This window comes from Theobroma cacao, chromosome 7 (genome assembly GCF_053813885.1).
Source record: "Theobroma cacao isolate CCN51 chromosome 7, ASM5381388v1, whole genome shotgun sequence".
NCBI lineage: Eukaryota > Viridiplantae > Streptophyta > Magnoliopsida > Malvales > Malvaceae > Theobroma > Theobroma cacao.
This window is the reverse complement of record NC_142645.1, coordinates 3,327,139-3,354,599: the sequence shown is the minus strand read 5'-3', so window position 1 is coordinate 3,354,599 and position 27,461 is coordinate 3,327,139. Positions and strand designations below refer to the sequence as shown.

The following is a 27,461-nucleotide window of genomic DNA, read 5'->3' as shown; positions in this document are numbered from 1 at the left end:
ATAATAATAATAATAATATATTCAATATTTGAATTCTTAATTAGTTAGTGCAAACCATTGTCTTATTCACTTAGGCTGTTCGAAAATGTTTTGATAACCACCTTTATTGATAGATTGAATTTGAAATTATAAACATGAAAGCCTTTATCACTTATATTTAATATTTAATATATTACGATTACATTTTTGTTATTAATATTTTTAAAAAATTAAAAAAATTATCACTTACAATTTGTTTTAATCGAACAATTTTTTCATTGGCTTTTGTTACAATACCTGTCACTCCCTCCGCCCTCATCAATTCTAAGTTTGCCGACGACCGATGGAAACTCTCTCTCTCTCATCCTTTTCTTTTCTTTCCCATTTCCTTTACTTCCTTCCCTTCAATTAAGGGTTGCATTGATGATTTTTGCTTGCCAGCACTTGGTATGAAAAGCTTAATGCAGCATTTAAAAACAAACATTTGATTAAAAAAATGTATGTCCACATCATACGTTAACAGCATTGAGAAGCCAAGTCACACCTTTGGTCAACAAAATCCAACTCCCTCCGTCATCCATTTGATGCTATCCAAACAATTGTTTTGCATGGTCCAATGGTCCAATCCCGTAACAATCATTTTCCCAAAAGCAATATTTTATGTTGATCTGATGGTTCTTGGGTCATCAATATTTCCCAAAAGCCTGGAAATGGTCAGCATCAACAACAAGTTATAGCATTTGCAATCATATTCAGTTCTATTTTCTTAAAAAAAAAAATAGTTTATGTTTATCCTTTCCAGGGGTGATGATCCAAAAAGTCTCTGTTCAAGCCATCTCTATGTGATAAAATGTCCATATGTTCACATTTGAGGAGGCAAAATTGTAGAAGTCATGAAAAATCTTTTGAGTTTTTAGTGTACCCATTTATGCCTTTCACATTAAACAGGATATTTCTGTGTCATTTTTCCATGACAAATCTATTGGAACTAAAATTTTCTTGATCTATCACTAAATGTTCCTGTTTTGGCACAGAACCTTTTAGTTATAAATGATTGAATTTGAAAGGCTTGTAAGTCCTAAAACAATTATTGGGTTTTATACAAGGCCTAGGAAACATATTTTGCAACAATTTTCAGCATACCTTAATTTTGATTACATTCTCAACTTTTCTCCCATGTTTTAGGCATCTGAAGTTCTGAACAACATCAGACCAAGAGGTTTATCATGGTTGGTCTTTGCTAAACATACCTTACCAGGTATTGATGACAGCTTTGTTGGTGGTTTAAAACAACTAGAAACTGTTTACCAGAAGAATTGAAAAGTTTGGTCTGATATCTACCTTAGATATCACCTCATTGTAACATGTGGGATCTGCAACATTCTTAAAAATCTTACCTACTCTATCAACAAAATGAATCAATATCCCGCAAAACGTTTGATGCTACATTTTATGATCAACATTCATGGTTTGAGGGAACAGACCTTGCCATGGGACCTGCATCACGGTTTATGGTTAGTGTCATCAATTCAGCTCAAGTCCAGTCGTAGACGGTTGATCATTCATTCTTTTAGTTGCATTTACATGACTATGAACTGTGCACAACTTGAAACAGTGAAGAAGTAATATTCCTGACCGACGATTTACAAATGATGAGATCGCATAGAATTCCTATTTCCTAGTTGTTTGTTTTTTTGAAAGTTCAATTTTATTTAAGGTCTGAAAGAACATTAGTTCTCCAGCAAAAAGATTTTGCAAGGCATACCCCTTACAAAAGAACATTGAGGTATGCCATAACAAAATCACACAAGGATCAACCCCTGTACATAAGCCAGCACCCCTATACAAACCCATTCCTCACACAAAACCAACCCCTGTAGACAAAAAGGGAACAGAACTCAGGAAATACAATGTGAACTTTCAATATCCAGGACTATTCCCAAAAATGGGCATATCTATTTCCTAGTTATGTGAAAGCTATGGTCTTTTTTCACTAGATCTGTTCATAAGCTGAACAGAACATATTACAAGCTTTTTAATTAGTTTACAATTGGCCAACCATTTCTTCCCAAGGGTTCAACTAGGAATGATGCATATCTCATTGGACGAGGCAAATAGTTCAATTAGGCCCAAAAAGGTCAATGCAAGTAGTTAATGATCTTTGCTTCACAAAAATCAGGGAACGTTACACAGCAGGAGGTGTATAGCTCAAGAATCATTAATCATCGACCCTCCAATATAGACATACTTATATCATTGGTTGAAGAAGATTCAAGCTTGCTTGATGTAGAGTCTGTTTCAGGTGATTTCCTTTCCATCAGGAAACCAGGTTGTTTTGGTTTACTCAATGTTGTGTCACTACCCAACATCAGAACCACTGATGACATGTTTGGTCTATCCTCCGGATGTTGTTGCAGACATAGGAGACCAATGTGGATACCTCGTGCCACTTCTGATAGATTGCATGATTCTTTTAGCAAAGGATCGATCAGCTGTACAGCCTTTTCTTCTTTCCACAAATCCCAAGCCTAATACATGTTATAAAAGTTTGATCATTTTTTGCTGTTCAAAGTACAGTAAAAAGTAGAGTTTTTGATACTTACATGTCCAATAAGGTTAAGGCCATTGCCAGGATTGTAAAACCCTCTATTTTTCTTCCCACTTATAATCTCCAGCACCAGTATTCCGAAGCTAAAGACATCCGATTTTACTGAGAATTGCCCATCAATAGCATATTCTGGTGCCATATAACCACTTCAAAAGATCATCAAAAGAAAAGACATCAATGAACTTTTAGAGGTAAATTCATGAGAAAAAAACAGAACAAGAAAGGAAAAGAAAACCACTTGGCCGCTTACTAGGTTCCAACCACCCTATTTGTGTTCCCCTCAAATTGGTCTCCTCCAAAAGATCTAGCCATGCCAAAGTCTGAAATTTTGGGGTTCATCTCATTGTCAAGAAGAACATTACTTGCTTTGAGATCTCTGTGTATAATCCTCAATCTAGAATCTTGATGAAGGTAGACGAGCCCTCGAGCAACTCCCCCAATAATATGAAAACGCTTAGGCCAATCTAGTAGCTTACTTCTTGTTTTCTCTGTCATGTTTCAAACTCCCATTAGTTAATCTACCAGCTAAACATCTTCAAGTAGATTTATAGGATTGTTGAGAGATTGAATACCGAAAATGAAGAAGTCCAAACTTTTGTTTGGCATATATTCATAAACCAGCATTTTTTCCTCTCCTTCAATACAGCATCCCAGAAGCTTTACAAGATTTCGATGTTGAAGCTTGGCAATTAGTGCTACTTCATTTTTGAACTCAGTTAGACCTTGTCCAGAGCTTCTTGAAAGCCTCTTCACAGCAATTTCTTGTCCATCTACAAGGGTACCCTGAAAATAATATACGTAAAGAGTGGTAACTTTGTTCTAAACATAGTTCATATTTTGTCTTATGATCATTTTCACCAGAATGTTGCAAATTTACCCTGTATACAGGCCCAAAACCACCTTGTCCTAGCTTGTTGTCAATTGAGAAGTCATTGGTTGCTTTGGATATTAATGCTAGGTCGAATAACTGGACTTCTGAGTCTTCCCTTTGCCCTTCAATGTTCCTATCGTTTATCACATCGTTTTCTCTTGCCCCTGAAACATTTTAGTACATACTAACATTAGCCATAGAAGGCTATATCATGTTGGTCAACTGTCTTTCTGAAAATCAGCTAGGGAAGTTGGTAAGTATTCTAAAACATAGTGAAAGCATGATTTGTCGAAGAAGATACATGCTTGTCTGATGAAGAATCATCTTCAAGTGGACTTCTTCAAAACAAAAAACCAAGTTGCTTGGAGTGTGGCAATTCAGTTTCACTTCCCCACATCAGAATTACAGATGACATACTTGGCTTATCCTCAAGATGCTGTTGTACACATAAAAGACTAATATGGATGCATCGAATCACTTTTGATAGATTGCAAGACTCTTCTAAGCATTCTTCCACAAGTTTTAAAGGACTGCCTTCTTTCCATAATCTCCATGCCTACAGCAAATTGAAAGACTTTTAGGTTTTATCAGTCCAAGAAAAGCAACAAAAATTTGATTATAGTAATATCTGTTGAAACTGACATGTTCAACAAGGTTGCTGCTCTACATTAGATGGTAAAGCCCCCTATTTTTCTTCCCGTTTATTATCTCCAGCAATAATATTCCAAAGCTAAAGACATCTGATTTTACTGAAAATAGTCCATCGATAACATATTCTGGTGCCGTATAACCACTGCAGAACATCATCAAAAGAAATAAGTCTTTGAGCATTTGTAGACATTATAAAAATAAAGTGACATTACTAAGTTCCAACCACTCTTTTAGTGTTCCCTTCAGTTTGGTCTCCTCCAAAAGTTGTAGCCAAGCCAAAATCTGAAAACTTTGGATACATCTCACTATTAAGCAGAACGTTACTAGCTTTGAGATTTCTACAGGTAATCCTCAATCCAGAATCTTGATGACGATAGAGTAGTCCCCTAGCAATGCCGTAGCAAACACTTGGACCGATTCAGTCCTTCTGCTTTTTATTTGATCTGGCAATTGGTAAGTATTCTCTTCATGTCAGTCCAATATTATTTTTGATATTTGAAAGCAGCAAATTATACCATGTGTTAAAAGTAGGAAGTACTTATGATAGGAGAAGCAATAAACTAAATTGAAAGGTTTTGAATAATTCAAACCAAAAATGAATGAGTCAAGGCTTCTGTTAAGCATGTACTCATAAATCAGCAGTCTTTCCTCTCCATGAATGCGGCACCCAAGAAGCCTTACAAGATTCTGATACTGAAGTTTGGCAATCAATTTTACTTCATTTTTAAACTCTTTGAAAGCCTCTTCACAACAGTTTCTTGTTCATTTGCTAGTGTCTCCTGGAAAACTACATTTGTGAATGAGCTTCGATAGTAAAAATAAATTCTCAGCGGTTAAGGTAACTTCGATAATATGATGCAACATTTACCTTACAAACAGGTCCAAAACCACCTTCTCCTAGATTGTTGTCCATAGAAAAGCTATCAGCAGCACGAGCTATGGTAGCAAGCTCAAATATTGGAAGCTCCACGTCTTTATCCTGGTCTTGATTTTCTTGATCATTTTCCTTATTGTCTTCTGTTTCTCTGAAACAGTAGTCAAAATAGGCTTGGCATTTAGCATAAAATATGCATTTTGATTGAGCTGATGTTGTTTTTCAGATCACACAAAATGAAGTATCCCCAGCCATTTGTTTCATTAAAAATTCTTTTTTTTCACACCAAGAAGGATTGAAGACTACTTTTCTTTGAAATGAACCAGCAAAGAATCTATTTAACTCTTTTGAAGAAACTGTGGGTGGATTCGCTAGTGTCAGTTTAACAAAGTAATTTTTCTTTGTTTATCTAGAAAAAAAATGAGCATATTTGTGAAAGATACATCAAAGTTACCTATCAACTTTCTGCAGCTTCTGTGAATGTAATAACTGACGGTAAACAGCCACAAAAGCATAGCATAGTGGTGTTGCAATCATTGTAGCAAGCTTCAGCCTAGGCTTATCTTTCAATTCTGTATGACAAAATTTGATAAAAAAAAGCATACATGAAAAAAAAAAACAAAAAAAGCAGCGAAAACAAGAGAAAATGTAGACTCATACCTGATTTTGAAGCAGACACCCTAACACATAGATCCTGCCCTTTTGATTGAAATTGTCTGCAATCAATTAGATGATAAAACCAAAGGGCCCAACCACTACCTCTTCCTCTGTTATCTGAACTAGAGTATGCCATAGGAATAGTTCTGTAGATACTTAGCCCTGCATCCCTTGAGACTCATAGTTTTAGTCACCCAAGAATGTGTAGCATTTGGCATTTTCAAATCTTTTAAATCTGATAAATCCATCTCTGCTTTGGCAGTTGAATGGCTTATTGTGCTTACACCCTAGGGACCAGTCTGATGAGTTCTAGCTTTCAGGGAATTCAGGCTTAAACATCAGCTTTCAGGGAATTAAGGCTTGAATCCTTTAAAAAGTGGGAGCTGAGTACCATCACAATTCCCTTTTGAAACACAAAGGCCATATCTGTCAAAGTAGTCTCTTGGAGCAAATGAGAAAAGCATCCAAGCTTGCTTTCTGCATTTCATGTGTAGTCCTGTGATCAATGATTTCTATTTGAGACACTTATGATGGTTGACATAAAAAATAAAAATACCAGGTGGGTAGATCATGCGCTGTTTTCATAGGATGATGTGATTGATTGACTTTTGATGAATGAAGTATACACAAAGTGCAGCAGAAAACAAATTTTAAACATTCTCTTCATTGGACAAACATAACTTCAATGACTTACTTGTATTAAATGATTTCCAATTCATCAACCATTTGAGACTAGTGTGGATGTGCAGGATAGTCCTAAGAATTCATCACCAAGTTCAACAGGGGTGCCTTCCTTCCTCCCATAATCTCCGAGCCTGCAGCAAATTGAAAACCTTTTAGTCATTTTGCTATATCTTTCAACATTTTAATTCATAATAATCAAAGTATTTTTGAAACATGCGAGTGAAAATGAAAATAAAGGAAACGGGTGGGAAGGTGTAATAGGAGGGGATGTAGGAAATGCAACATAGCAATTGGCGGAGAAATGCAGATTGAAGGGTGTTGAGTTGGAGAATTTATTTTTATATTAAAAAATAAAAAGTTAAAGACTTAGTTTTATTTTGATATTAAAAAGGAGAAATTATTTAGCAAATGAGAAATTAAGAGAAAAAAAAGAGGATGTGGATGAAAAAAAACTCACAATGTTTGCAGCTTTTAATAAGAAGTAAGAGCCTTGCAGCCACATTTAATCAAACACCTCTTCTCCATCTCATTCTAGTGGTAAGAATATCGAACAAAGGGAGAAAGGAGATCCCTAGCATCAGGCTGATCCCATTCCACTGATTCCCACCATTGTATCGGGCTTACTCTGATTTTTTTTAGAGAAGGAGGAGGAGATGGTTTCCCAGTTTCAACAAGGGGAAGAGACAAAGGGATCCTCTTTACTTCTGGACATCTGACTATACGAAGATTTTGGAGAGAATCTGCAGGAATCATAACTCCATTGCTGCAAATGCTTTTCAATTTTGGTAAGTCTTGCAACCGCAATGATTTTAATTTGGGAAGAATAAATGTTGTTCCTTCTCCTTTGTGATTTTCTTCTGATGCTATTATTTCCTCCATTTCGTTACAACATATAACTTGAATTGTCTCTAAGTTTTGGAGGCCCTTCAACAGCTCAACTGGAAACAACTTCTTCACCCTCGAACAATAACTCATATGGAATTTTTTAAGAGAAGAGAAGATGGCAGGTGGTGTTGGAGCATGAGAGGTAGATTCAAATTCAACTGCAACTCCTACTCCTACTCCTACTCTCACAACTTCACGCAAGTTTCGCAACCAAGATAGGTCTAACTCCTCAATGTTGTCAAGTGCGTCACAAGACGATAATGACAAGTCAACCACACACTCCATCCCTTCACAGTGCGAAATTCGACATTCCTTCAAGTCAGTCGCCTTACGAAACAAAGGAATGTTGTTTAAACATTTGAAATCATGATAATTGTCAATAGTTAAAGTTTGAAGGTCATGTGGGACCACCCTATCCTCACACCTCTCTATCTCCGAACCTGTGAATATAACCCGTTTCTCAATTTTTTTGAAATTTGGGGAATGCCCTAAATCAATATCCCAAGACACAGGTGGTCCCCCCACTTTAAAAATGAAAGATGTAGGCCATTTACCTTGTGTACACTCTGCGTATTTCTTAAACTCTTGCATGTTGCGAAATGAACATGAAACCCACTCGAGCTTCCTCAATTGGCCTACTTCTTCTCCCTTTACAAACGTATCCTGTAGCATTAAGCATTGGAGATGACAAATCCTCCGTAATATTCCTACTGGTAGCTCTTTTAAAGCCCATGACCTCATACGAAGATCTCTCAAGTTTTCTAACATCTCTATGCCATGAGGAACCTCTTCAATTCCTGTGCGCAAAAGGTTCAACTTTCTTAGTGCTGTGAGCTCTACTAAGGAAGGCACATATTTTAACTGCTCACAATCAGAAAGTATCAATGCATTGAGAGTTTTCAAGTTTGAGATCGAATTGGGCAGATACTCTAAGGAACGATTATCTGAAAGATTTAGAACTTTTAACCCAGGCATGTGCTTAAAAAAAGATTCTGAAATCCTTTCTAAGCCACAATGTTTCAAAATCAAAGTTGATAAATGAGGCCATCTAGGTGATATGTGAGGAGGAATTTCTAATTTAAAAGTTTGCATCAAGGAAACTTTCTCAACACTCACTGTCCATTCTTGCTCACTTGGGAATTCTTTCAATTGCATACCTGCTTTTACCATGAACTGTTGACCTTTAATATACAACAACGCCATGTCCCTTAAAGCATCATGCATCTTAACTCCTTCTCCTTCAATAATAAAACCCGTAGCCCTCTCTAATAGGCAATTATTTTCAAGCTTATTTAAAATGCTATAACCTCTGTGATGCATTGCTTCTCTGGTCTGTAAGCCGTCAAGGAGTCCCTCATCTATCCAATTTTCAATTAATTCTACTTTTCTAATTATATAATCTTCAGGATATAAGGAGCAATATAGAAAACAATTTTGGATTTTTTGATCTTCCAAACGATCATAACTAAACTTCAAATGCTCAAATATTTCGATATCCGATCCTTTCACACTTTTCACACGCTCCTCTAATTCAATTAGTGCATTCTTCCACTCACAAATATCATCTACCTTCTTCATGCTCCCGGCGATCGTCACAATGCTAAGTGGTAAACCCCTACATTTCTCAACAATTTTATCGACAATGTCTTTTAAATTTTGATCCTGTACAACTTCAGGCCCCACGTGATGTAAGAATAAGTTCATGGACTCATTCTTTGAAAGCGGTTGCATTTTGACCACCTCACAACCCATAGACTCACATACCTCAATCAATCTGCTAGTGAGTACAACTTTCCTCCCCATACCTAATGTTGGTTCAGAGATTCCCACTTCTAATAGAGGAAACCGTCTCCAAACATCATCTAAGATCAACACATATCTCTTTCCCTCCAAAATATTTTTTAATGTTGCTGCTCGTTGCTGCAATTCATCTTCTGGAAGGGATTCTTTCAAAGAATCTGCAATAACTTTTTGCAATTTGAAAATATTCAAATTTTTTGATACAGTTACCCATATCACTTGATCAAACTGATTATCCTCCAACAATTGATTATTGATATGTTTGATGATGGTAGTTTTCCCTATGCCACCCATTCCACATACTCCAATCATTCCAACCTCATCACCCATCAAATACTTCCAAATTTGTTCTTTTGCATCCATTTCACCTACCATATTTCTTGTTGGTAATGTCACCCCGGCGGTTGGAGGCCCATCAATTGCCACACCGTCATGGAAACTACCTTTTTGGTAAATATCCTTTACTTCTTCAATCTTTCGACAAATAAATTTTCCTAGACGGCCACGTTTAAAGTATGAAACATCATGGAACTTCTTCTCAATCTCTTCCATTTCAGTGTTAACCCTTTGTACCTGTTCAAGCCAATTCTCCACTTCTTTCTTCACCACTTTTCTGTAACGAAGCTCTGCTTCCTTTCTTAATTCGAGGTCATCCTTTCGAGTATTTAGAGCATCAACTTCTTTTTGAAGATCATTCATATGCTTTTCAAGTTTCCGGTGATGATCTATATATGCACAAGTTGGACCACCAAAGCACTTTATTAATTCAAACATTGACCCTATAAAGTCCATATGAGCTATTCCCTGTAGTTTCAAGAACAAAGATATATTAGATCTCCATATGACTTAAGTCCCTCCTATACTAAAATTCTATATTTTTCATTTAATATTATAATATATAGAATATGTTGGAGAAAAATGTTACTAAATAAACAAATTTTCCACCAATTCTTCTAAAGAAAAAACATAATGTTTCTGAAAACATTACTACAAACAAGAAGTTTTTGTTTCCATCATCTATGAGTATAATATTTACATTTCTAACACTATTTATATATAGATGAATGTATATACAGCATTTATTTTCACCTTTAGGGAATCATCACAAATTCTTGAATATATCATCTCTATTTCATTTTCCCCCTTGCTATAGTTTTGATCATTACAACATTAATAAAAGGATGATGTAAGTAGAGAAATCAATCTAATACAAATATAAATATTAAATAATTGTTATGTATCTATTAAATCATTCTAATAATTTTGAGTTTACGTTGATAATGTGTTTTTTTTAACATGTGTACATATTAAATAATTGTTATATATCTATTAATCAATGAAAAATTGTAATTTTGATATTGGAAGGCTAAATTTACTTCATTTGATTATTTTCATTTATGCATTTTACACATTTAATATAAATTTAAATTAGATTAGGTAAGAATTTCTAGTTATTAGTCTAAATGAATATAGAAACTACCATTTAATGTTAAAATTGAATTTTTTGCGAACATATATATATATATATATTTGCTAGCATAACTCAACAAAAGAAAAACTTTATAATATATTTATAATTATTCAATTTCTTTATTTTTTTTAGTAAATTATTTTACTGTATTCATATTTGTAAATTTTCAATTGTGGATTACTACAATCTAACCATAAGTAAGGAATATTAGATCTTTAATTTTGATAATTAAAACAAGAAAACTTAAGAAAACAACAATATATCTCAAAAAGACAATAGAAAAATAATTGCAAGAATAAACTGAGAATGACATTAAAAATACCTGGTTTCTTCTTCAAATTATTAGGAAAGATGAAGAGCAGATGTCAACTAGATGAGTCACAAATTAATTCCCTTGGCTCCTTGTCACAATTTTTTTTTTTGTGGAAAATAGCTGTTGTGCTGGAAAAAAAAAGGGTACAATAAAAAGAACGAAAAGCAGTAGTGTTATAAAGGTGAAAACCTTACTAAAGTTTTTCCTATTTTTTACTCACTATGATTATTTTCAGCCTAATTAAAAAAAATGAAAGCATGAAAGAGAAAAAACTAAAATAAATACGTGGAATATATATGTCGAAAAATGATGAAATTAAGTTATAATGCCATATGATTCAAAAGATTAAAAATCATACTATAAAGGAGTAGACAATTCAATTACCTGGATAAGTGGGGCAATGAGTTGGTACTTCTCCTATCTTGAGAGGGTGTTGGTTCAATTTGAAGAAGAAGGGAAGATTAATATCTCCTTCCCAAATTTGTTAAGAAAAGAGCAAACTCAGATGTCTCTCCTTGCCAAATCCTTTATGAGAAGAGAATTTATTAGTAAAAGTAGGCAAGTCAATGCTCTGCCGGAAACCAAAGTAAGATGAAATGCCCAACTTGTTTATTAATATTTCTTTCTGTCTCAGTTCAATGACGGTTTTATATATTTTAAAGGGGCGGAGGCAACTTAGGCTATGGGATTTAAGTAAAGAATTACAAATTTACAAGGTTCGTGGTACTAAGGCTAATTATAATTTATTTCCCCATTTCCCCCTGTAGATAGCCATCACAAATTATTGAATATTAATTACAGCATTACTCAAAGAGGAAAAAGAAAAACAGAATCCAATTTTCAATAACAATAAACATCAGAGACCCCAAAAATTATTAATTAATTTTTTTGAACGGTCTTAAAAATTTTCAACTGCGGATTGATAAAATCTATATATAAGTAAGGAAGCTTGTGATATATCTTTTTGATAAGATAATTAAAACAAGAAAGTTTGTGAACACAACAATCCCCACAAGACATTTAAATAATTGTGAGAATAAAATAGAAAGTTGATTGACATTCAAGATACCTGGTTTCTTCTTCAAATTATTTGGAAAGATGAATCCCAAAGATCAATTAAAATGATCCACAAATCTCCTTGGCTCTTTGTTAAACACAAAGTTCTTAGGCAGAAGAAACAAACTGGCATAAAATTAATTAGGAAAATTAGTAGTGTTAATAAAAGTGAAAGCAAAGAAGCAAAATAATTGTGTGGAAAGAAAGATGATGAATTTATGTTATATGTTTAAGATTCCAAAGAACATGAGCCCGAAGATGTATTAAACAGTTTAGTTACCTGGTGAAGTGAGGCAAATAAGTTCTATCCTTACAGAGTCTCGGTTGGGTTTGTGAAGAAGGAAACCAACCTCTCCTTGCAAAATTTGTCAAGAAATCAAGATCTTCAAAATTATCCTTTATGAGAAGAAAATGAATTATGAAGAACATGAACTATTGAAAAGTTACTTGGTTATAACTTGTTATAACTTGAGATTCTGATTAACTAATATTACGAAAGATAAAAATAAATTATAAGTATGGAGAACTTACTTGGTTCAATGAGGCAGTGAAGTGAATACTTCTATTCTCCGAAAGCCTTTAATAAATTTGGAAAACAAGCACAATCAAGAAAAATAGCAGCAACAAGCAGATGATTTCCTTGCAAAAAAGAAAATCCTAATCCGATCTGTGAAAAGAGATTCAATGAGTTATGAAGCAAAAAGGAATTAAAGTCGATGCAAGTCGATAAGTCAATGCAAGTCATGACATTGAGTTCGGGGTCACTTTCCCTTAAAGCTCCTTTGAAATAAAGAAATATAAATAAAATAAAAGATGATTAAGTAAGAGTGAACACTTGTTCATTTTTCTTAAAGAAACAATAACCTAAGCTACTTTAATTGTTTAAAAATTAGAAGGAAGCACCCGAGAAGAATCCTAAGTAAACAAATTACTTTGTGAAAAGAGAAGTTAGGTGCAAATTGAGCACAAAGAAAGATGAAGCAATTAAAAATTCATCCATTGTGTTAGTGGCGAAATAAAATATGAAAAAGTTAGTGAAATAGGGAGGCAAAAGTTCATTGTGGGGCAGTAATTGGATTCTCATATCTGATAGAATCACTTTTCCTACTTCTCCATCATTGACATTCACTTTCTATCTTTCTCACGAACTGGACGAAAAAGAACTATCTAATTCATTAAGAAATGTATCTAATTTATCCAATTATGTATCCTTTCCAAGCATTCTGTGTTATGTTTGAGTATAAATAAAGATAAAATATCCAATGGGGTCTTGTCTCCGATGGAATAATCGATACATTTCTAATACTATTTATATCTAGACCAATGCATGCATACGTGAACAATATTTTTTTTAGCTTAATATTAAAAGTAAATGGTAATTTTTATAATTCTATCTATTTTAATAAAAATGTATAAAACCTTAAAATTAAAACTATAGTTAAGGCCCTCGTTTCATTAATAAAAGTATCAATGGCTTATAAAGAAGAAGTTAAGATAACATATTATTATACTTAGATATACTAAAATTTAAATATTTGTATATTATATAAAGCACAAATTAAGAATATAGTATTAATTTTTATAGTCCATATATATATATATATGCTTCTGTCAATATAAAAACTTAAAAATAATAACTTTAGTTTAATATTTTAAATCTAATATATACTAAAATTGAACTATACCATGTTTCAATAACTTCATTGTTTATTTATTAAAAAATTTATAATATTAAAGTCTGCATTGATTTCATTGCATTCCTTTCTAATTGTTCCACATAGCATTTATTGGCTATTACTTCTATTAATTTGTTTTTTAACACTTACTTCTAATTTGATTTTTTGGTACTTATTACTAATTTAATCGTTAGTCAACAATTTACATTCAAAATTCAAAATTTACCTTATATTAAGTGTACCCTTATAAAATTGAGATGTCTTGAAATGTTGTAGATTGTAAGTCTTTCGACTCTCCTGGTACATTTTTGTTTGAGACTAGAGTTGCTTAATTTATTCTTTTTTTCTTCCGTCATCCAAATTTTAATTTATTCTTTTTGTAGATCTCTTTGAATTATTTGATTTAATCTATATATGTATTTTGACATCTTTTATTTATTATTATCAGGTAATTGATGAATTATTCAATTTCTTTATTTTTTTAGTAAATTGTTTTACTGTATTCATATTTGTAAATTTTCAATTGTGGATTACTACAATCTAACCATAAGTAAGGAATAGTATATCTTTAATTTTGATAATTAAAACAAGAAAACATATGAAAACAACAATATATCTCAAAAAGGCATTTGAAAAATAATTGCAAGAATAAAATGAGAATGACATTAAAAATACATAGTTTCTTTTTCAAATAATTTATTTTGTTTTTTCCTCTAGATAACCATACAAATTCTTGAATACTAATTACAACATTAATAAAAGAGGAGAAAAAGATAATCAAATTTTCAATAACAATAAACATCAAGGACCCCAGAAATATTAATTAATACTTTTGAATAGTCTTAAAAAATTTTAATTGTGGATTAACATAATCTAAACATAAGATAATTAAAATGAGTAAGTTTGTGAAAACAACAATATATTTGCAAAAGATATGTAAGAAATAATTGTGAGAATAAATTGAGAGAGGAGAATGACATTCAACATACCTGGTTTCTTCTTCAAATAACTTGGAAAGATGAAGTCCAATGGTCAATTAAAATGGTCAGAAACCTCCTTGGCTAGTTGTTAAGCACAAACTTCTTGGGCAGAAGAAACAAATTGATATGAGGAAAATTAGTAGTGTTAATAAAGGTGAATGTGTTATAGTCTTTAGAATTATTTGTTTTCAGTATTTTTCTCATTAATTATGATTATTTTCTACCTAATTAAAAATACAAGTATGACAAAAAACAAAGAACCAAAATTATTATATGGAAGGAAAGATAATGAATCTAAGATTCCAAAAAACATGAACCCAAATCTATATTAAATAGTTTGATTACCTGGTAAAGTGTGGAAGATGAGCTGGTACTTGTATCCTTAGAGGGTCTTAAGTTTGTGAAAGTAGGAAACTAAGATCTCTTTCAAAATTTGTGAAGAAAACAGCAACAACCAGATCTCCTTCCAAATTATCTGCTATGAGAAGGAAATAAATTATGAAGCACATGAATTGTTGAAAAGTGTATTTTGACCTCATTGATTTATTATTTGGTAGTTTAGAATTTCAAACTCCTTGATGAATTATTCAATTTATTTTTGTAGTCAATTGTTCTACTGTACCCATAGCAATAAATTTTCATCAGAATCATTTATTCTTCTTATTATCAAGATATTTAAGACATTTTTCATTAACATGCATACCTGCGAACTTAAATTTTTTTGGCATTCCATTTTATGTTATCATTTTCATTCTAAATTCAAAAATAATAATGTAAATAAAATCATCACCCGTGCATGACATAGACATAAATCCAGTTTTGCTTCTTTGAATTATGTGAAAAGATGAAGAGAGGTCAAAGATCGATGAACCGCAAATTAATCCCCTTTGCTTCTTGTTAAGTACAATTATTTTTTTGTCGAAAAAGCTGCCATGAAACCAAAAAGAGGAAACCCAGTAGTGTTATGGAGGTGCAAATCTTATTTGCTACAGTTTTTGGAATTATTCCTATTTCTTATTGACACTATGATTATTTTGGGCCTGATTAAGAGAATAGAAGCATGACGAAGATAGAACCAAAAGAATTATGTGGAATATATATGTAGAAAGATGATGAAATTATGTTATAACGTCATATGATTCAAAAGATTAAAAATCATAATATTAAGTACTAGACAGTTGGATTACCTGGATAAGTAAGACAATGGGTTGGTACTTATCCTATCTTGAGAGGGTGTTGGTTAAATTTGAAGAAGAAGCGAAGAGTAATATCTCCTTCCAAAATTTGTGAAGAAAAGAACCGGTACTTCTCCTATCTGTAGAAGGTCTTAAGTTTGTGAAAGCAAGAAACTAAGATCTCCTTCAAAATTTGTCAAGAAAACAGCAACAAGCAGATCTCCTCCCAAACTTTTTTCTATGAGAAGGAAATGAATAATAAAGCACATGAATTATTGAAAAGTGGACAAGGTGAATATTTGTGCGGAAACTAAAATAAATGCCCACCTTGTGTTGGAAGGCATGGTAAGATGAATTTATGTTGTAAGCTAAGATTTTGATTAATTATTGCTACCAAAGATAAACGTAAATCACACAAGCATAATCAGTTTACCTGGTTCAGGGAGATTGTTAGCTGATAATAGTATCCTCAGAAGGTATTTATTAAATTTGGGAAACAAGAACAGCCAAGAAATATAACAGCAGCAAGCAGATGATCTCTGTGGAAGGAAATAATTATGTGGAAAGAAAGAGGACGAATCCAAGATTCCAAAAAACGTGAACCCAAATCTATATTAAACAGTTTAATATAAAGTAAAAAAGAATTAAACTCGGTAACTCAATGCAAAAGTTAAATTGTTTTCAACCTAATTAAGCAACAAAGAAAAGGAAAATGAATAGAAACATGAGTTAAAGAAAAGAACAAGAAGCATGACACAGAACAAAGAACCAAAATAATTACAGTGAAGGCAAGATAATGAATTTATAAAAAGAATTACCTTGTTCAGTGAGGCAGTGAAATGATACTTGTATCTTTTCAAAGTCTTTGTTAAATTTAGGAAGCAAGCACACTGAAGAAATATAGCAGCAACAAGCAGATGATTTCCGTGAGAAGAGAATCAATGAATTGTGAAGCTAAAAAGAATTAAAAGCTGGCAAGTCAAAGCAAAGTCGGCCCACAAATTGTAAATCCACTTTCCTTGAAGTTGTTTCACAGTAATGCAAATGTGAATTAATAATTTAATTAAAAGTGGGCATATCAATGCAAGTCATGATGTTGCTTTCGGGGTCACTTCCCTTAAAGCTGCTTTATAATAAAGCAAATAGGAATCAAATAAAAGATGAAAAAGTAAGAGTGAATACTGCTCCATTTTTCTTAAAGGCACAATCATCTAAGCTACTATATAAAATAGAAAAGAAAGCACCCCAGAAGAATCCAGGGTAATTCTGGGGCAGTAATTGGATTATCATGTCTGGTAGAATTCTCCATTATTGACCTTACTTCCTATCTTTCACACCTATCGGACCAGAAACTGTATATTACTATGACTTACTCAAACATCATGTGAAACAAGCACCGTCAAGAAAAATAGCAGCAATTTAGAAACAAGCAGATGATTTCGGTGAGAAGAGAATCCAATAATTATGAAGCAAATAAGACTTAAAAGTCAGCAACTCAATGCAAAGTCGTCGCAGAAGCTGTAAAGGTAACTTCCCTTGAAGTTGTTTCACAATAATGCAAATGTGAATTAAAGAAAAACTGACAAAGTAGGAGTTAATTATGGGGCCTACTCCCATCCATTATTGTTCTTCTTGTCTTCTGTCCCAATAAAGAAAATATGAACTGAACAAAAACTGACAGACTAGTATTTTGTCCTCACAACTTTATTTCACAATGGCACCTATTTTAATGTCCAAAGGCAAAGACCAAAATTATCTGGAAGCAATCAAAGAAAGTAGTATGTCCTTTGCTACTTGCTAGCTATCTTGTCTAATATTGTATCTAACACTTATTATTTTCTATAAATTTTTACATAATAATAAATTTGATGTAAAGTCCATTCGTTAATGGTACAAATACTTGATCGATAGCTAATTAAAATGTGAAAAGTGTAATTTATATGATTCCATAGAATTATTTTAGTTAAGTTTCTAAATATATCACCTAATCCAGTATCTAGCATCATTATTACTACTTTTTTTTTTCCTTTTGTATAATCAATTTGTTTATAATAATCATTATCAATATTATTATCCTGCTCTTGGTAAGAAGAAAATGGTTGCAAAGGATTGGGCTTAGCTGTTTCAATTATGTAAACCTGTTGAGCTTGCAAAACCAGGACAGGCAACAAGATATTATGCCTGTAAATATTTTTATGGTGCGTATATGACGTTAAAGGCAAAAGAATTTGACATAGGACAGGCAACAAGATCATGAATAACATCATCAATGATTACATTCGAGCCTCCTATTAAGTTTATGTTAGCAAATACAAATAAGTAATGGCTTATCATTCAATAATGATGCCAAAAGCGTAAGGTACAACAGCATACTGATCAATAGCATATAATAATGGCTTGGAGATGAAAGAGTTAAATATACAGTTAGTCAATTATCGAGCATCAAGTACTAACAAAGTCATGTCATTTGTCAAAGAAGGTACATGCTTGTCTCATGAAAAATCTTCTTCAATGGACTTTTCTGAAACGAGAGACTAGGTTATTTGGGGTGTGGCTATTCAGTTTCACTACCCAACATCAGAATCACAGATGATATATTGGTCTATTCTCGAGATGCTGTTGTACACATAAAAGACTAATATGGATGCATCGTATCACTTGTGATAGATTGCAAGACTCTCCTAAGCTTTCTTCAACAAGTTCTAAAGGACTGCCTTCTTTCCATAATCTCCACGCCTGAAGCAAATTGAAACCCTTTTAGGTTTTATTAGTCAAAGATAAACAACACAATTTTGATTATAATAATATCTGCTGAAACTGACATGTTTAACAAGGTTGCCTCTCTGGGTTGGATGGTAAAGCCCGTTATTTTTCTTCCCACTTATGTTCTCCAGCGATAATATACAAAGCTAAAGAAATCTGATTTTACTGAAAACAGTCAATCAATAGCATATTCTGGTATTGTATAACACTGCAGAACATCATCAAAAGCAATAAATATATGAGGATTTGTAGACATTATTAATATGAAAGTAAAAGAAAATGATGAAACAGTAGTATTGACTGTGAGTAAAGAGAAGGAAGAAAAATAGAGCAGTGGATGGAGAAGAAGATGCTTCTCTAGTCAGCAAACTCAAAATATATACGAGCTTCATATGATTAACACTTGTTTACAATAAGGACAAGTGTTATTAACCTGAACATGCACAAAGACACCTCATGTCAACTGGTATAATCTACTTAATGACCAGTATAATGAAGCAAAATACATAATATAAAACAAAAGATAACATTAATACATTATCAGTCAATGCATGCTTTATCTCTAGCACTCCTCCTTAAAGTCTGCATTGACAACACTAAGCTTAATTCTTAAGGTTTCAAAACTGGACATAGGCAGAGTCTTAGTCGTAATGTCTGCTAACTGATTCAAAGAAGAACAATATTCCAGAATAATTTCCCCACTTCTTTGAGCTTCTCTGATAGCTTGGAACTTAACCTTTATGTGTTTAGTCTTACCATGAAACACAGGGCTTTTTGTGATACCTATTGTAGACTTGCTATCAACAAGAATACTTGTCGGGGTCTTTTGTATAAAGGTTAAGTCATTCAGAATTTTCCTCAACCAAACAGCTTGGTTAATAGCTGCATTGGTTGCTATATACTCTGCCTCAGCTGATGATTAAGCAATCACAGCTTGCTTATGTGAATTCTAGGAGATAGCTCCATTGCCTAAGGAGAAAATGTAAACAGATGTGCTCTTGGAGTCATCAACACTCCCCGCCCAGTCACTATCTGAATATCCAACTAGCTCGATCTCTTTCATTCTGCTAAAAAACAAACCATGATAAATGCTGCCTTTCGAATATCTAAGAATTCGTTTGGCTGTAGCAAAGTGAATGTCAGAAGGCTTTCTCATAAACCTGGATAGTAAACTTACTGAATACATTAACTCAGGTCGAGTTAAACAAATGTAGAGTAAGCTTCCAATAAGACTTCTATAGATAGCAGCATCCTTGAGTTTGCAGCCATCATTTGCAGTCAGCTTTTGATTCACTACAAGTGGAGTGGAACAGACTTGTAGCTGCTTATGTGGAACTTGACCAGGATGTCTTTTATATAATTTCCGTGTGACACAAAAATGCCTTTGCTTGTTTGGCATATTTGCATCCCAAGAAAGTAGTTCATCAAGCCTAAGTAAGACATTCTGAATTTCTTTTCCATATCAAACTTGAACTTATTGATTTCTTCTGTGTTACAACTAGTAATCAACAAGTCATCAACATATAATGAAATAATTACCTGAGCTTGGCAAGAAGCATGAACCTTGAAAACATTGAACTATAAATTGGTTGCACCAATCCAAAGATCATTGTTAATTCCTCGTAAGTTATCTTATTTCCTCAACTCAAAGCAAAGCACAAATATTATTCAAGTTCACATTTCAATAGGTTGTTAGCAAATCATCATGGCTGCAGATTAATCTAGGCCTACTAAATGATAATTTTTTCATTCTTGATCATCAAGATCGGATTTTGTAGAATTTATCATGTAGCTCATTGGTGGAAGAAATACCATGAGGAATCATATTTGCTCACGTTACTTGGCTGTTATGGTATTCGCGAAATCTCTCCATTTTCAATAAATCCTTCGAGTGGCCTTAGAACATTTGACAATAAGAATGGACCAAATCCCAAGAATGTTGGGATAATTTGAAAAGGTATTAAATGACCAAGTCAATTAGAATGCTCATTGCCGGGAAACCTCCCATCTCAGATTATGTGAAACTTAATGTGGATGGCAACGCTAAAGGTCAGTCGGGAATGACAACCTCAGTAATGATAAATTATGGAGAATGGAATATGGCTCCTGTTAGGAAGCCTCTGTTTTAGGTTGGGTTGAACAGAGATGAACAGAGTATTGGTAAAATGAAAGAAAAGCTCACACTTCATTCATAATCCAAGAAATATATACAGCCTACAAGCTACTTGGTACTTATAAAAGATATTACAAGTAAAGGCATGACAAAAAAATAACTGAATATAGCATCATGTTTTCCACTTCCACGTACCAGTCATGCTGCTATTTTCAACTAACAATAACTTGTTGCCAGCATTATCAACAACACTCCTCCTTAATGCTTGCAGCCTAAATCATCAACTTGTCTTTGTTAAGTTCAAACCCCAACTTAGACTGAGACTTTATCATTATGTCTTCAACTTGGTCTTTTGATTTGCAATATTGCACAAGTATCTCCCGTTTATTTTTTGCATCTCTGGGGGCATGGTACTTGATGCTGATATGCTTGGTTCTCCCAAGAAACACAGGATTCTTGGTCATGGAGATTGCTGATTTGTTATCAACAAACAACTTTATAGGATTTGTTTCATCCATACCAAGATTATGTTCAATTTTCCTTAGCCAGATTGCTTGATTTGAAGCTTCAACTGTTGCCACATATTCTGCCTCAGATGAGGATTATGCCCCTGTATTCTGCTAGTGAGAGTTCCATGAAAAAGGTACATTTCCCAGAGAAAATATGTTGGGAAATTGCGAAATTATCTCTAAAGAATTGCCCAAGATCTAACCCAATCAATAGAATAAAGAAAGAAAGAAATCAAGCACACCCACAAGAACACAAGAAGTTACGTGGTTCGGTCTTTTGATGACCTACGTCCACGGGCACAGTAACAGAGAAAAATCCACTAAGAGAAAAATCAAGAGATTACAAGAAACAGTCTCAAACTCATAACCCTTATCCCACGTACACCTAAATCACTCTCTCTAAATCTAGGTGATGCTTATTCTTTAACCCATGGGGTCCTTTTATAGTACCAAATACAATAACCTTATCCTAATATAATTAGGAATCTTATCCTAATAGAATTAGGAATTGTTATTCTAGTCTAACTAGATTTAAAGACTATTTTATAAGGTATACTAATTTAATTAAAACAATCCTAATTAAATCACAATTCAAGACTATCCTAACAAATCTCCACCTTAGGCTTGAATTCACCAAGCTCCACCTTACGAACCAATCTCTGTCGACACCGCCAATGCCCCAAAAGGCCTCAAGCACTATGAACATCGATTAAGTTCAAGCAATGCTTGAACTTTATCCCAAAAACTGACTTAGTTCGCATATCTGCTGGATTTTCATCTGTAGCTATTTTCTTTACTACAATCTCACATCTAGATTCTTGTCCAAAACAAAGATCACTAACCAAGTCTCGAAGTCATAAGGCCTCCTTCACAGTCTCGGTCACAGTCATATATTTAACTTCAGTTGTAAACAAAGCAGCTACCACTTTCCAACTGATCGCAGACCTTGAGAGAGTAAACACATACCCCATTCGAGATCTTTTACTATCTAGATCACCAGCAAAATCTGATTTGGAGAAGCCAACCACATTATGACTAATGTTTGCACCTCCTTCACACACTAAGCCAACTTCAATAGTAACTTTAGGTGTTTTCATAAGCTCCCATGTTTGATCCCAGTGTAGAGACTCAATCTTCTTAGAAGACTCGGCATATGTAATTTTCTCATGATAAAAGTAAGGCTCATCAATCTCTACTTCCACAAATAAAACATAAGAATCAAAATCACCATTAATACAAGTAATGCTTCGTTGAGATACCAATTCTTGTACCTCTTGCAATTCTTTCTGGATTTCACTATCATCCCGCACTGTCACAAGAGCATTGATTTCAAGCTCCACCTGCTTGCCAACTTCTTGGTCTGATGTGTTTGCAATTCTAGACTTTATCCCACAAAGTAATGCAGACTTGTCAAAGGTAACATCCCGACTCACCATAAACTTGGGAAACTTACAATCAGTACACCACAACCAATAACCCTTCACCCCATATGCATAGCCTAGGAATATGCACTCTGTCGCCCTCAACTCAAGTTTACCATCACTCACATGAACATGAACAGGACAACCAAATACTCTCAATATAGAGTAATCAGTGGGCTTACCAGACCAACCTTCCTTGGGAGTCTTAAATTCAATTGCAGTTGATGGAGACCGGTTTACCAAGTAACAAGCCTTGTTGATAGCTTTTGTCCATAATACTTTGGTTAGGCCAACATTTAAGAACACGTATTTTGCTCTCTCCAAAAGTGTTTTCTTCATCCATTCTACAATATCGTTTTGATATGGTGTTTTGTCGATAGTGCGATGTCTAACGATTTTCTCATTCTTGTAGAATAGACCAAACTCACCTTTGCAAAATTCCAAACCTTTGTTTGTTCGAAAGCTCTCGATCCTTTTCTTAGTCTGCTTCTTGATCAATACCTTCCAATGCAAAAAGGTGGTTAACACTTCACTCATAGCCTTTAGAAGATACGTCCACACCTTTCTTGAAAAATCATCAATAAAGATCCACATGTATAATGATCCACCTTTTGATGCCACCGGAGAAGGATCCCACAAATCTAAATAGATGTAGTTTACTGTACTTCTGGTTTGATGAGTTTTAGTGCTAAATTTCACTCTATGTTGCTCACAAAAATCTAGCTTTTCACTCTTTTGACCACACAGCAAACTACGCTTACTTAGTTTTCTAATCCCTCTCTCGCTCATATGACCAAATCTCATATTCCATAAACGTGTTACATCATTTTCAGGATCATTAGATGAGACCACAGAAACAGTTTCAATGATCGTGTTTCCCACTAGACAATAAAGGCCACCGGATAACTTGCCCTTCATGATAGTTGAGGCTCTTTTAGATACATTCAAGACACCATCTTGGCCACTATATTTGTAGCCCTTCTTATCTAACAAACTCAATGATATTAAATTCTTTTTCATGTCAGGGACATGTTTTACCTCAAGTGTTCTTACCATACCATCAAACATCCTGATTCGAATTGTGTCAATTCCAACAACTGAGAGAGAGAAATCATCTCCTAATTGTACAGTGCCCATATTAACAGATTGATAAGTTGTAAACCAATCACGCCTAGGATATATATGAAAGCAACAAGCCGAATCTAAGATCTATGTATCCATTAGATTACAATTAGTAATTGTAAGAACATTATCAGTTTCCTCAAAAGTATCAAAGTCATCTTCAACGACGTTTGCAGTATTTTCAGACTTATTGAACTTTTCATCATCCTTGAATTTGGTATAGTCTTGACGAAAATGCCCTTTCTGACCACAATTCCAGCAAGTTTTTCCTTTTGCTCTAGATTTACCTTTTCTGTCTAAGCCTTTCTCTTTACCTCTACCTCTATTTACAACCAAACCTTCTGCTTGATTTTCATTCCGAATACCACCAACTTTCTTCTTTAATTCCTTGGAATTTAAAGATGCCCTTACATCCTCGAAAGTGAGAGTGTCTCAGCCGTATAGCATAGTATCCACGAAGTTTTCATATGATGGAGGCAAAGAACATAAAAGAATTAAGGCTAAGTCTTCATCCTCAATTTTAACATCGATATTCTTTAAATCAAGAATAACTCTATTAAATTCATCAATGTGGGTATTAACGGACGTACCTTCACTCATCTTGAGAGTATACAATCGTTGCTTCATATAAAGCCGATTCGTCAGGGACTTGGTCATATAAATACTTTTGAGTTTAAACCACACTGCAGCAACAGATTCTTCATCCGTGACTTCTCTTAGCACCTCATCAGACAAAGCAAGGAGAATAGCACTATGTGCTTTTTTCATAAGGTCATCTTTCTCACTATCAGATAAATTCGAGGGAAGATGCTCTTTTCCCTTTAGTGCCTTCAACAGTCCTTATTGCACTAGCAATGTGCGCATCTTAACAAGCCACAGGCTGAAATCGTTTCTTCCATTAAACTTTTCAATCTCATACTTGGTCGACGAAGTTGCCATAGCGAGATTCAGATTGACCAAAGACCTTGAAGCTCTGATACCAGTTTGTTGGGAAATTGCGAAATTATCTCTAAAGAATTGCCCAAGATCTAACCCAATCAATAAAATAAAGAAAGAAAGAAATCAAGCACACCCACAAGAACACAAGAATTTACGTGGTTCGGTCTTTTGATGACCTACGTCCACGGGCACAGTAACAGAGAAAAATCCACTAAGAGAAAAATCAAGAGATTACAAGAAACAGTCTCAAACTCATAACCCTTATCCCACGTACACCTAAATCACTCTCTCTAAATCTAGGTGATGATTATTCTTTAACCCATGGGGTCCTTTTATAGTACCAAATACAATAACCTTATCCTAATATAATTAGGAATCTTATCCTAATAGAATTAGGAATTGTTATTCTAGTCTAACTAGATTTAAAGACTATTTTATAAGGTATACTAATTTAATTAAAACAATCCTAATTAAATCACAATTCAAGACTATCCTAACAAAATATGTATCATGAGGTGTTTCTACCATCATCGTTGCAGCCACCCCAATCACTATCTAAAAATCGAATAACTCTATAGTCTTGTTTTTGATGAAGTTTATTCCATGACAGGTTGTACCTCTCAAATATCTAAGTTCCCTTTTAGTAGCAACCAGATGAAGTTGACTTGGTCTTTGCATGAATCTTGAGAAATAACTTATAGCAAACATTATCTCTGGATGGGTAGAACAAATATATAAGAGACATCCTGTAAGATTTTGATAATCATTGTGACTCTCTAGTGTTTCACCAGAATTAAGAGATAACTTTTCATGTGCAACTACAAGGGTTGAAGTTAACTTACATTTTACCATCTTGAAACGTTTGAGGACTTGTTGAATGCAGTTGGTTTGAGAAAAAGTAATACTTTCCTTGGACTGATGAATTTCACGACCAAGAAAATAATTCATTTGACCTAAATCAGACATGTGAAACTCCTTTTTCATTGCTGATTTAAATTCCCGATGCTTGCTTGATCTTCACCCGTAATCAAAATATCATCAACATAAAGAGACACAATTAATGCCACTTCATTTTTTATTTTCTTCACATATAAAGTATCTTCATTTAAACTCTTGTAAAAATGTTGAGCTAATATGTAGGCATTAATCCTACTATACCAAGCACGAGGTACCTGTTTCAAGCCATATAGTGCCTTATGAAGCTTTTATACTTTGTTTTGTCTGTCACCAACTTCAATCCTTTTGGCTGTTAGATGAATATTTCTTCACTGAGTTTACCATTCAAAAAAGCAGACTTAACATCCATGTGGTAGATTTTCCAATCAAATGTAGCAAAGAGAGCTATGAGAAGTCTGATGGTATCAAGTCTTGCCACTAGTGCAAAAGTATCATGGTAATCAATTCCAGCAAGTTAAGAATAACCTTTTACAACCAATCTTGCCTTATATTTGTTAAAGCTTCCATCATAATTGAATTTTTGTTTGAAAATTCATTTGACATCAATTACATGGCCATTGATTGGTTTGTCTACCAATGACCAAGTATGGCTTTGCTCTATCATGTTAATCTCCTCTCTCATAACTTTTATCCATTCTTCATGTTGTAAAGCATCTTCGAAAGAAACAAAATCAGATAAAGCCACTTGACATTGCTCACAAATGTCTTGAATTGTGCAAGTACCTCTTACTGGTGCTTCATCAATAAGCTCATCTTCATCTAACTCAATATCAGAAATATTTTGAAAAGTAGATAAAGTGTTTATGGCACTGACTTTGGTATGTTGAGGTTTGTCCTAGTTCCAACTGCTTCCTTCATCAAAAGATACATTCTTGCTAACAAAGATTTTACCAAAATCAACATGATACACTCTGTATGCCTTTGAGTGCTGACTATAGCCAATAAGCACTCCCATCACAGCTTTGGATTGCAATTGGTCCTTGTGCTCTTCAAGTATATGCTAGTAACAAAGGCATCCAAAGACTTTGAGATGTGATACATATGGTTTTTTTTTTTTTTTCAAACCGTACTTCATAAGGAGTGGTATTTTTGAGTGCACAAGAAGTGCAACCAATTTAGGAAATAAATAACTATACTGGCAACGTCGACCTAAAAACTTTTGAGAAGTCTTTTTTCTAGCAAGAGACATCTCACCATCTTTATTATTGTTTGATTTTTTCTTTCGTTAAAACCATTTTATTGTGGCCAATAAAGAGCTGCAAGTTGATGAAATATTCCTTCTTTTTGTAGAAATTGAGTGAACTCTCGAGATGTTGTTCCCCACCATTATCATATCTCTGTTTTAACTTCAACTTTTGCTTTGAAATTCAATAAGTGACCAAACACCTCAAACTTTGTTTTTATAAAGTAAATCCAGCACATGCATGATAAATCATCAACAAAGATCAAGAAAAACTTACTATCATTTAGAGATACTTCACTTATTGGGTCTCCAACATCGGTGTGCACTAGATCAAGATTTCCAATAGTTCGACTTGAGCTTGCATGAGGATATGGTTTCCTGGTGAGTTTTCCAAATTGACAAATGCTGCAAACATGCTTGGATGCTGTGAGTGAGGGTAAGTTTTCCACCAAACCAGATGTGCTGGCTTGAATCAAGGAGGAATAATTATAATGCCCAAGGCACTTGTGCCTTAAAGATGTTAAGTTCATCTCATTTTCATAAGCATGCAGACACACATCAATGAAATCTATTGGAAAACACTTCTTTTTCATTGGTACTGTCATGAGGTACTTATCTCTTGGATCATGTATCTTACATGAATGGTCTTTAAACAACAGTGCACCCACACTTAAGAGATTTTGTGTAATTTCAAGTACAAGAAGTACTTTAAATGCATACTTGTCACTAGAAGAGGTTCATGTCTCCACAAATCCTTTTCTAGTTGCTTGAAAA

The 27,461-nt window shown here is 33.8% G+C and overlaps 2 protein-coding genes across 2 annotated transcripts; both read right to left on the bottom strand.

The window, feature by feature from the left end:
* Positions 1 to 1,550: 1,550 nt before the first annotated feature.
* LOC148761448 (G-type lectin S-receptor-like serine/threonine-protein kinase SD1-1) lies at positions 1,551 to 5,776 on the bottom strand. The gene is made up of 9 exons (XM_088808254.1): positions 5,644 to 5,776; positions 5,438 to 5,555; positions 4,978 to 5,134; positions 3,876 to 4,014; positions 3,465 to 3,622; positions 3,160 to 3,370; positions 2,838 to 3,075; positions 2,583 to 2,733; positions 1,551 to 2,507 (listed from the first exon to the last, which is right to left on the bottom strand). Exons 1-9 carry the CDS (start codon positions 5,774 to 5,776, stop codon positions 2,202 to 2,204), a joined length of 1,611 nt encoding a protein of 536 aa, XP_088664380.1. The 3' UTR covers positions 1,551 to 2,201.
* Positions 4,159 to 16,706, bottom strand: LOC108662713 (putative disease resistance protein At4g27220). Its single transcript, XM_088808108.1, has 17 exons — positions 16,499 to 16,706; positions 15,693 to 16,219; positions 14,851 to 14,983; positions 14,515 to 14,604; positions 12,381 to 12,516; positions 12,130 to 12,245; positions 11,863 to 11,975; positions 11,178 to 11,318; positions 10,803 to 10,921; positions 6,782 to 9,813; positions 6,335 to 6,455; positions 5,644 to 6,136; positions 5,438 to 5,555; positions 4,978 to 5,134; positions 4,700 to 4,896; positions 4,333 to 4,552; positions 4,159 to 4,251 (listed from the first exon to the last, which is right to left on the bottom strand). Exon 10 carries the CDS (start codon positions 9,799 to 9,801, stop codon positions 6,856 to 6,858), a length of 2,946 nt encoding a protein of 981 aa, XP_088664234.1. The 5' UTR covers positions 9,802 to 9,813; positions 10,803 to 10,921; positions 11,178 to 11,318; positions 11,863 to 11,975; positions 12,130 to 12,245; positions 12,381 to 12,516; positions 14,515 to 14,604; positions 14,851 to 14,983; positions 15,693 to 16,219; positions 16,499 to 16,706; the 3' UTR covers positions 4,159 to 4,251; positions 4,333 to 4,552; positions 4,700 to 4,896; positions 4,978 to 5,134; positions 5,438 to 5,555; positions 5,644 to 6,136; positions 6,335 to 6,455; positions 6,782 to 6,855.
* Positions 16,707 to 27,461: the final 10,755 nt, after the last annotated feature.